The sequence below is a fragment of the Lipotes vexillifer genome, unplaced genomic scaffold (genome assembly GCF_000442215.2).
Source record: "Lipotes vexillifer unplaced genomic scaffold, Lipotes_vexillifer_v1.1 scaffold175, whole genome shotgun sequence".
Classification (NCBI taxonomy): domain Eukaryota; kingdom Metazoa; phylum Chordata; class Mammalia; order Artiodactyla; family Lipotidae; genus Lipotes; species Lipotes vexillifer.
Genome location: NW_006771329.1, coordinates 723,110 through 734,302, shown reverse-complemented (window position 1 = coordinate 734,302; position 11,193 = coordinate 723,110). Strand labels below are relative to the sequence as shown.

General features: G+C 33.8%; 1 protein-coding gene across 4 annotated transcripts in view; it reads left to right on the top strand.

Moving 5' to 3' along the window:
* Nucleotides 1–10,239, top strand: part of EPHA5 (EPH receptor A5) — a 341,956-nt gene extending 331,717 nt beyond the window's left edge. For 2 of the 4 annotated variants that reach the window (XM_007446630.1, XM_007446628.1), the window contains 2 exons: nucleotides 2,022–2,177; nucleotides 9,968–10,175. In XM_007446630.1, the coding sequence (XP_007446692.1) occupies nucleotides 2,022–2,177; nucleotides 9,968–10,073 (262 nt within the window). In that variant the 3' untranslated portion in view covers nucleotides 10,074–10,175. Of the gene's footprint in view, nucleotides 1–2,021; nucleotides 2,178–9,967 lie in introns of all 4 variants that reach the window. The other 2 variants (XM_007446631.1, XM_007446629.1) reach the window with 2 other exon arrangements.
* The last annotated feature ends 954 nt before the right edge of the window (nucleotides 10,240–11,193 follow it).

Sequence of the window (11,193 nt, the reverse complement as noted above, 5' to 3'; positions counted from 1 at the left end):
GTGTGGAGACCTTTCCTCCTTCACAGCTCCCTCCCACTGGTGCAGGTGCCGTCCCTATTCTATTGTCTCTGTTTTTAATTAATTTTTTCTTTTGCCCTACCCAGGTACGTGTTCATCCACTCGGCTTTTGGGAGGTCTGAGGTCTTCTGCCAGCATTCAGTAGGTGTTCTGTAGGAGTTGTTCCACATGTAGATGTATTTCTGGTGTATTTGTGGGGAGGAAGGTGATCTCCGCATCTTACTCCTCCGCCATCTTTCCACCGCCTCAACAAACCTTTGACTGTACTGTTTAATGGCTACAAATTACTACCAAATGTCCACTTATTCATCCAATAAATATTCATGTGTCTACTCTGTGTCATGCTGTAGGCTAGGTGCTGATTATACAACATTGAGCAACACACAGTTGGGGGAGAGAGAGATAAACAAAATAAAACATTGTGAGAGTGAGAGTAGAATTTAGCAGAATAACTATGAGCTAGAGTGCTTGTGCAGGTAAGACATGATGATGTCTTGAACTAAGGTGATGACAAATTAAATAGAAATGGCCAGATTTGCAATATATTGGAAGTCAAATGGATAGTACACACAATTATAGATTGTGAGAGGACTGAAAACGAGGAAGGAACAGACTATTGTATCATAGAGTATAAAGACGAGAACTTCAGGAAGAATTGGATGTGGAGAAGATGAGTAGTGTGGCTTTGGACATGTTGTGATGAGAACCCCAGGAACTAATGGAGACATGAAGTAAGCATATGAATATATGAGAGATTTAGGCAGGAGATGAAAATTGGAGAAAAATAGATGCTATGAAAGTGGGTAAAACTGCCTAACATAGAGTAAAGTTATAGCCTGAGTAGACAAGATATAGAGCCATGTCCTGGCTACCTCCAAATTTTAAAGTCAGACAAAGAAGCAACCAAAGGAGATTGAAGAGACACATACAGTGTTATGGTAGCCACAAAAGAGAGAACAATGATTCAAAAAAGGTTGAGGTAAGGTAAAATTTCAAGAGGGAGGTGGTAGTGGTGATTGTTGAATGTTTCTGAAAGTTCAGTCATCTTACATATTGGAAAATCTTCACAGATTTTGATAAAATCGAGGTCATTACTCTTAACCAGAGCAATTTTTATAGAATTGATGTGGAAGAAACTACGCTGAAGTAGGTTGAAGTGTAAAAGGGATGTGAGAAAGTACAGAGAACATGAGTAGAAAGAAAGGTATTTGTCCTATATCTTATGGTTGAAATGCACTTAAGTAAACTCCCACTGATGGACATTTAAATTGCTTTTGATGTTCACTTTCATTAGCAAAAATGTGCACATATACTTTTTGCCATTTTTCCTGATTATTTCCTTAGGATACCTTTCTAGAAATCATCTTCTTCCTCATCATCATTATCATATCATATATTATTGGCCAAAGTGTAAAAATTTAGTATAGTTAAGAGCATCACATGGTTTGATTAATTCTATTCAGTTTTCTTATGTATTGGGGGGTTACATTTTGCTTTCCCATTCCACTACTGGAATTAACCAGTAGTTAGGTGAATTAACAAGCACCCCTGTATATGTAAGAGCATAATATAAAGGATAACTAACTTCTGGTCTCCTGGGAAAGTAGCTTAAATAAGCATGAGTTTCTCTAGTGAAGTCTAGAAGCAATTGGCTTTACACAAATTATCCTGCATATCTCTATTCGGTAGCATTTTCTATATTATTTTTACAAACAAAACAGTTTAGGAAGTAAATACATCTAAGTTACTACATGGAATTTTTAGCTAATGTACATATCAAGCCATTATAAGTCATCATTAACTATCAATAGAAAAAATCTGAGCAGATTGTTTTGTGTTCTGTATTTTGAATTACTTTCTTCCTTGTTAGCATTTGTATATTTTTCTATTATAAATATACTTATAGACTCAAAGATCCATTGATTATGAGCTAATATTACAATATAATTTGTTACAAAATAATTTAAATGTTACTTTTAATATTTGTGTTTTATGTGTTTTAGAGTACCTAATTTGTTAGCAGAACATGGCTCACTGGGGTCTGGGGCCTACAGATCAGTAGGTGAATGGCTAGAAGCAATCAAAATGGGCCGATATACAGAGATTTTCATGGAAAATGGATACAGTTCAATGGACGCTGTGGCTCAGGTGACCTTGGAGTGAGTAATTTTTCTGATAATTTTTACATAATTGCTGGGGCGAGAAAAATTGTTCAGAAACCAATCTGGATGAGGTCAAGGGAAATCAGTTAACCTTTGTCCATGTATGGCAGCTTTCAAAGAAGCCTCTTCATTTTTAGCCTGTATTGTTAACAACTGCATGGTTAATGCTACTTATGGCCAGTATCTTTGCTTCTTTACTTCAAACAAATAACATTTGCATATTTGAATAATTGGAATAACATCTGCTTGGCAAAATACTGGTACTTTGTGTTGTGGAAAAGATGTTTTCTTGACAGTTTTTATACTGATACCTATGTTATATGAATGTAAATACAAAACAAAACAAACTGTAAGCACAATTGGTGTGGCTAGCCCTAAATAACAACAAAACATACTCTTAAACTTTGGCTCTGATGAATACACAGGTAACATCAGCTTAAGCAAAGCTTCCCAGGCAGGAATCTTGTTTACTCTCTAAGTGGTGCATATTATATTCTTGCAATCCAAGGATATATTAGATCCTGCCTCTGATTTGTTATTTGGTACAATCTCAGTGGAACCAATTGTGCCCTTTTCTGTTTGCACGTTTAAGATAAAGTTTATCAAATCTTATTAAATAAAAATCACTAGAGTTAAATATTGAATTCTTGTAAGTTGTTTGTATCTTATTATATACTCTGTATGTGTAATTACTTTAGCCTAATATTTGTTATTTGTGAAAATTAACTGTTGTTATGGTGGTTACATCTAGATTACATTAACACAAATGATGTTTTAACCTGTGAATAAAATGATAACTTAGTTCAAATTACCTACAAATTCAAAGGTTAAAATATTATTGTAAGGTTTAAAACATGGTAGAACCTTCTAAAGCACTAAACCACAGACCTTCTTCCATTACTTCACATAATATGAACACTGAGTGCTTGGTTCTCACCATTTCCATTCTGGCATTCTCTGGTTCATTGAATTCACTGCCCATCCACAAAAAGGTAACAGGGTACCATCATTTATCACCAATTAATGTCACATTCTCTCAGCATTTCTCTTCTCCATAACTAGAGCTAAAAGGACCTAAAATCACCACTCAGCTGGCTATCTTAATTTATTGAATCTCATTTTCACCATCACCACTAAATCATATATATTTGATGACATGTATACTTTGCCCATTATTTCTTTGGACACTCAAAAAACTCATCTGTGCTATACTTAAAATAATAAATGGAAAATTTTACTGATAATTTAAAACTATTTTTCCATGATTGCTCTTTAATTTTTCTGTAAAAATGGTCATTTTAATTTATTAAAGTCATTTGTCATTTTATATTAAAATGATACTGTAGGTATTTCTTCTACCCGATGTCAGATTACTTGTAAATATATAATAAAACTATTTGCATTAAATGATGTCTCTTTTTTTTATTAAAATAGCACATATACATGTATATATTTATATCCACTACTTTTTTTGCTTCTTCCTTCAGAGAATAGTTATAATCACCAATAATGGCTTTTGCATTAACTACCTCTGTTTTACTTTCTTTGGGGCCCCCAAATACTGTAAATATGTTGTGTTTTAGAATTATGGTTTCAATTTTTCTTATTTCTTTTAATTCCTTTCTCTTTACTTTCCTATTTTCCCTTCTATCTCTAAACTCTCTCATTTTGTATATTTTCTTTCAAGCCCTAATAGCATCTTCTATCATCTTATGATGGTCTGCAACTCATTTCTCTTTTCCAGTATTTTTGTCTGGTCAGTTCTTCTCTACTTGGTTCAATTTCTTCTCTCTCTGTTACTTTGGTAGCTTGTTGCCTCCTGTTATATTGCCTCCTGTCAGATATTTTATGTTTTAAATTATTTACTCTGACCAGAAGAGTAAGGTGAAATTAAGAGACTTACCAACATCTTCCTGTTCAGAGAATGTTGGTCACCATGTGTCAATTGCTTGGGACCATAATAACACATTCCTTACTAGGAACTGAGCCAGCCAACCTTAAGCTCAGTGAAGCTGATTTATTGGAGAGTCCAACACCTCTTAAATACATGTCCTCTTGTTTATTGTGGGGGTTTTCATTTGTTTTTTTTTAAATATTTGAATTGGAGGACTGATTTTATTTAAATAAATTTATTTATTTTTTATTTAGTTATTTTTGGCCGAGTTGGGTCTTCATTGCTGCATGTGGGCTTTCTCTAGTTGCGGTGAGCAGGGGCTACTCTTCGTTGCGGTGTGCGGGCTTCTCATTGCGGTTGCTTCTCTTGTTGCGGAGCATGTGGTCTAGGCACACGGGCTTCAGTAGTTGTGGCACACAGGCTCAGTAGTTTTGGCTTGTGGGCTCTAGAGTGCAGGTTCAGTAGTTGTGGCGCATGGGCTTAGTTGCTCCGCAGCATGTGGGATCTTCCCAGACCAGGGATTGGACCCATGTCTCCTGCATTGGCAGGTGGATTCTTAACCACTGCACCACCAGGGAAGTCCTGTTTATTGTGTTTTTGACCATATTTTTTTCCTATTAGTAAGAACATATTTATCAAAATATTATGTTAAACAACTCACAAAAGAGTGGGTAATCAGTTACTTGTTTGGTCAGAAATATAAGAAACAAAATTATCTATGCATTTTGTTAGCCCTTCACCAAAAAAAGTCAGTCATTATTAAGGACTATGGTAAAGGAACTGTGATATCAGTAAAGACAAACTCTTAACTACTTAATGATTTATATATACATAGTCTTTGCCTATATCTAAACAATAATTTTATGTAGCCTGTATAATACTATAATAAAATAAAATATTAGTGCCAGTATTATTGCCAGAGTATAAAAGAAACTGAGAAATGGAAGAAATATTCATACCTGTAATAAATGCTTAGAAAAAAAATAAAATTAATTAATATAAAGCAAAAGATCAAACTGCCATATACCTACATAAGAAAAATATGCTATAATTTGTGCCATTAAATTTGTTCTCATGGTGGGTTTAGAATAAGGAAGAGCAAACAATTACAGTTTTTTCAGAACCACATAATTTGGTGAAAATTTCCTTCATAAAGGTTTAATTTTATTTATTTATTTATTTATTTTTTGCCAGCACATACATGTATGGCTTGATGTGGAACAGAAATGAAATATTTCAAGATCTTAGAGTTAAAATGTGTTCAATGAAAGTGGCTTTCAACCCTAGATGTTTCTGTCTGCTGATCTCTGTGCCTAAACTTTGCTGTTCTGTGAACAGTACTTATATTAGAACAATTGTTGTAGCAGTAATGACGCAGTCTGTACTATGGTGTTTAAGTGCAGTGAGTTATGGTCGATAGGGGGAATTGTGAGCTTGAGGTGAGCTGCAAAATGAATCCAAAGATTTGAATTAAGGACAGTATTACAGCTGTTTTTTAAACTTCTTGTCAGACCAGTACTGTCAACTTTTGATTATTCAGAAAATGAACAAAGTCCAATGAACTTAAATATTATATCAATTGTGTATAAGCTGAAGAGATTCCTATTAGTATCATTTATTAAAATAGGGTCTTAAAATATTAAAATATTTTAAAGGAAAATGCCACAAATCTAGAGCCAAAATTTGTGCACACTAATTCAAATAAATTTAATTTATCATTATGCATAATTTATTATATGCCTAAAATACACATAAGAGTTCTTACTATCCTCTGTGCTCTACATAAGTAAACTGAAACGTCTAGTGTAACCATCACAAAGTCTCAACCGTTGAAAAACATAACCAGGTCATGGTTAAGTTCTCCCTTGCCAAATATATGTATATTTATCTTGTACAGTACATATATAATGATTATCAGGATTCTTTTAAGTGAACCAAAAAAGTCCAAACATACAACTGCATAATAAAACTATGACAAAAAGAATAAGCACTGAAATTTAGTGAATATTCATTAAACTCTCTTCTCCCTTCTCCTATCCAGCCAGTGTTGGTGGGGCTAAGTACCAATGATATGGCTAAAAAGTGTGTAAAGCAGAAGGGAGAAGAATGTAAGGGAATGTTTCCTCTACAAGTGGATGAACTACACACTAAATAATCAAGAGCTGGCTCCAATATCAACTAAACACCTCTCGTTATTCTCCACTTTTCATTCTGCCATTTTAGCACCATAATATGTGTTTTCCATTATTTAATATTATGGAATAACATTTGAAAAAAAAATTGGAATGTCGTCACAACAATGGCAATTAATTATATTTGCAGCATTTCTAAAACTAACCATGCTTTGTTGACAGAATCCAAATCATTTTTTATGTAACAATACTATTCTCATCATGTTTAGATTCATAGGTCTATGCTGAATTATAGTTTATCATCATTAGAATTGGCTTTGGGTATTGCTTAAGATTACACGTGGTCATGATAAAAATTAATACAATATTTGTAAAGGGGACACACCTAAAACTTTGCCTTTTTGCTACAATAATTCCTATATAGAAAAATGAAGTAGTAAAATACATCTTAAACAATTTTCAAGTTATTTTTTCAAAAATCATTGCAAATTGGGCTTCCCTGGTGGCGCAGTGGTTGAGAGTCCGCCTGCCAATGCAGGGGACACGGGTTCATGCCCTGGTCCGGGAAGATCCCACATGCCGCGGAGCGGCTGGGCCCGTGAGCCATGGCCGCTGAGCCTGCGTGTCCACAACGGCAGAGGCCGCAACAGTGAGAGGCCCGCGTACCGCAAAAAAAAAGAAAAAGAAAAAATCATTGCAAATAGAGCAGCACCTTCATCATTAAATGTAAAATACTTCAGTTTTTATCAAATTTCTCTCACATTATTACTGTTAAATTGACCATTTAATATGTACTTTAAGGAGTAAAATGGAAATTGTTGGAAATCACAAAAGTGTGAGACAAAACTACATAAAATACTTTAATGTACTTATCAATATTGGAATGAAGTTACTTAACCTTTACTAGAAACGTTTTTCTAATACCTTTTTAATTCTCATTTGTAGTATTATTAGAAAAATAATAAATGGGATTTTTAAAGAAACTACTTTGCTGCTGAGAACAAGTTTAACTGCATTAATAATCTTATTTCTCCCCACTTTTTAACTGTAAATCACATTGTATAAAGGTAAATGTATATTGCATGCATTATAAATGCTACTTTCTAAATCTCTGCACATTAATTTGACAGCTTTTGAAATGACAGATCAGATTTTAAAAACAACAGCATTCCATTAAAGTCATAATTTATGGCAGTATGTAAAACTCAATGCTGTGTTTTCATAATTCCGTTTATCCCATGGAAGGAGGGGTAGAGGTGGGAGGTGAGATGGAGGGAGAGAGAGGAAGAAGGAGAGAGAGAATTTCAGTGGTCTGACCTTCCGTATGAATCTTAGGGGATAATCAGATCATAAGATGCCCCTAAATAAAATTTTATGCTTGGGAAAATTCAAACAAATTTAATTTAAAATCTAGATATATGAAATGTTCTGAAGAAGGACAGGTTTTATTTGCCTGTAAACACAAACTCTATAACTGTATTAATCCAATACAATTCCTTAAAACATTCATTCTTTAGCATGATATAGATGCCACAAAAAAGTTAAATTCCCAAAGCACTGAACCAGAGTCTTTCTTGTGGTTATTTGCAGAGAATGAGGTTATATTTACATATAATATAATAACAGGTTAAGACAGTGGAAAAAAAATAAGTCAAACTAGTGATTTCATAAGAGTTAGACAAAACAACCAAGAGTTGGAATATGGAATCCATACACGCATACACCCATGCCCCCCCCGCCCCGATAGATACACACTTCAAATTAAAGTTTTGGTATTGTATATGCAAAGTCCACCCTGTCTGAGCAGGAAAACCTTTAAAATTTTTTCAGGTCTTTCAGAATAAACTGTAATAGCTATTTTCAAAGCCTCATTCCTATTAATTGGGTTGGCCATATGCATTGTGCAGTTTAAGTATATATATATTAAATCAGTACTTTCAAATCTGAATTTGTCAGAATCATCTGTAGGTTTATAAAGCATATGATAAAACATATGTTTTAAACTTTATTTCAAGTACTAATTATTTACATTCTCTAGTAGAGGTCGATTGCTTTGTTTAAGAAATTTTAGACTCTTTTCTCCTGACTTAGGTCCAAAGTTTGGTAGTGAGCACCCATGAATTCTCCTGTCTTCACAATTCATGATGCATAAATTACATGTGGAAACATGAGTATTAGTTATACAGCCCATAACTGTAGTTGCCATGAAGTATACTTCTATAGATTGTGTTTCCATAGCTTCAGTCAAAGAAGTAAGTGTTTGATTTCCTTTATTAGATATCTTCTTTCTTTTAGAATTTTGGATATTTGATGTTATATATACAGAGTTCTCATTTTACAGATGAATAAATAATTACATGTAATTTAAAGTTCTTTGCTCAAAATTATATCTCAGAGAAATGAGAAATTAAGAGTATGGACTTTGGTGTCAGATTCCTGGTTTTAGTCCCGGCTCTGCTAAGACTGGCTGTGTTATCTAGCCAAGTGATTGCTTTTTTTTTTTTTTTTTTTTTTAAGCTATTTGCCATTTGCTAAAACTCTCATAAGAAATCAAGAAAACATAAAAAGAAAAAGACACCTAAGATATTATTTAGATAAATAATTATTTCCAATAATAATACACATGGAGGTTAAGTACACTTTCATTCAATTTGTATCCTCTGATAATTAAAAGATTTCTTTGATCTTCCAAAACTATTCAATTTTACATATAATAATTCTAGTGTCATTGTGTCCAATTCTAAAGAATTCTAAGACAATCTGAAATTGATGCATTTACTGAATGCAAAAATATTCTACTTTTAGCATAATGTGTTAAATAGAGTAATTATCTTAAAACTCTAACATACCAAACATCCCTTGTCATTTAAAAATCTTGAATTGTTAATGCTCATTTTTTATAATTAACGTTATTATTTGCCAAATGTACCTGAATTATTATATTTGTCAAATGCATATTTTGGGAAAATAGAATTCCTGAATATCCTATGAAATAACATTTAAAAACCATGAGCACTGGTCTTGAGCTCCATAATATGCTAGTAATTTAGGAATCTAAACATTTGTAGTTTTCTGTTGAATAATAAGCTTGTTTAAAAGAAACAGTATGAAAGCATCTTGGTTGAAAAGACTGCTTGATAGCGTGTAATCTTCAGAATGCTCTAAATGCCAATAGAACCTAGATGTATTTGATAAAGGAAGAAAGCTCCTCTACTTTGGGTTCCAAGTAAAAGATAAAATATTGTAAGTGTTATAAGAGCAATGTAGTGTTGATTATCCCCTAAAGATATCTGTTATAGAAGATGATTGTGCTGACTGAGTCATTTGAAAAGTTTGGTCTTCAACTGCTTAGCTATGAAATTTTTTAAAGTATATTTTATGCTCACTTCTTTTAGCAAAAAAAAAAGTGCTTGTTCATATTGTAGGTCCATATTTTCAAAACCGTTCAATGAAATTGTACCCTTTAATTTAAATATTTATTGGTAAGCATGTGCAAATTTGTTTTTTCACTGCTCTGTGCCACCAAAATAATCATGGCCAAAAAGGGTGGCAAATATATCACTCCTTGTTGTAAATATATCTTTGACTGCAGATTTTCAGGTACAATTTTAGAGCCTGCTTTTGAAAACTGGACCCTGTATGTCTAAATTGGGACTGTAATCTAGTTCTGCAAAATGTTTGCCTCTTTACCAGCGTGAAATATTGAGGTGTGCTACAAATTGAACCAATACATACATCCAATGTGTGCTTTCTTCATGCAGGGATTTGAGACGGCTTGGAGTGACTCTTGTTGGTCACCAGAAGAAGATTATGAACAGCCTTCAAGAAATGAAGGTGCAGCTGGTCAACAGGATGGTGCCATTGTAACTTCAGTTAATTGTCACTTCGTCAAGTGAATGATTCTGCACTTTGTAAACAAGCCCTGAGATTTATTTTAACAAAAAGGGGGTAAAAGGGAAAACTCAGTGATTTCTAAACCTTAAGAAAGCGTTTGTTTCAGCCACAGAATTTGTGATCAGTGTTTTACTAAAATCTCTTTATATTCCTCTCAATATCTTCATTTTTCATGAAGCAAATAACACCTGCATGGAATAAGAACATGAGGTTAAATATTATCATATATTACAACAACAAAATCCTTCTCACTACTTCTATAAAATTTTATACATGAAATATATAACTATAGATAGCACCTTTTTTTTTTTTTTTTTTTCCTGCGGTGTGCGGGCCTCTCACTGTTGTGACCTCTCCCGTTGCGGAGCAAAGGCTCTGGACACGCAGGCTCAGCAGCCATGGCTCAGGGGCCCAGCCGCTCCGCGGCATGTGGGATCTTCCCAGACCGGGGCACGAACCCGTGTCCCCTGCATGAGCAGGTGGACTCTCAACCACTGCGCCACCAGGGAAGCCCCTATAGCACCTTTATAGAAAGAAGGCAGCCCTTTTCAAAACTTCCAAGAATCTGTTTGAAAGGAAAAGTTTTATAGCCATTTGTGGGCTAACAAAAGCTGCAGTTTACTGAAGTTTACTTCAAACTTCAAGTCTTAATTGTCTACATAAGTGTATTGAAGAGCAATATGGTTAGATAATTTCTAAATAGATATCTTCTTTTGTAATTTTAAATGCTGTTACACAGCGTTAAGTTATAGAAACTAGTGTATAAACATGTTGCTTGATCAAGGACAAGTACAATACAGGGTGTATATTTATTTTTCTGTGTTATAAAATTTACTTATAGTTGTTCTTCTAGAAACTGCTAGGTAATAAATGTGAATATACTGTATAATTTGCTATATACCCAGGAATCAATTTAAGTTGGAGCTCTGTGTGTATGTGGCTTGCACATGTGTGTATTACCATTCTGCTTGCATTGTTAATAGTGTTTTAATTTTAGCAACATTCAGGAACAGGTGTTCCAGAGTGTATTAGGAATCAGAGAAATAGGGAAGCTGTAAAACAAAATTTAACCCAAGCTTGTGTCTTTTTTCCT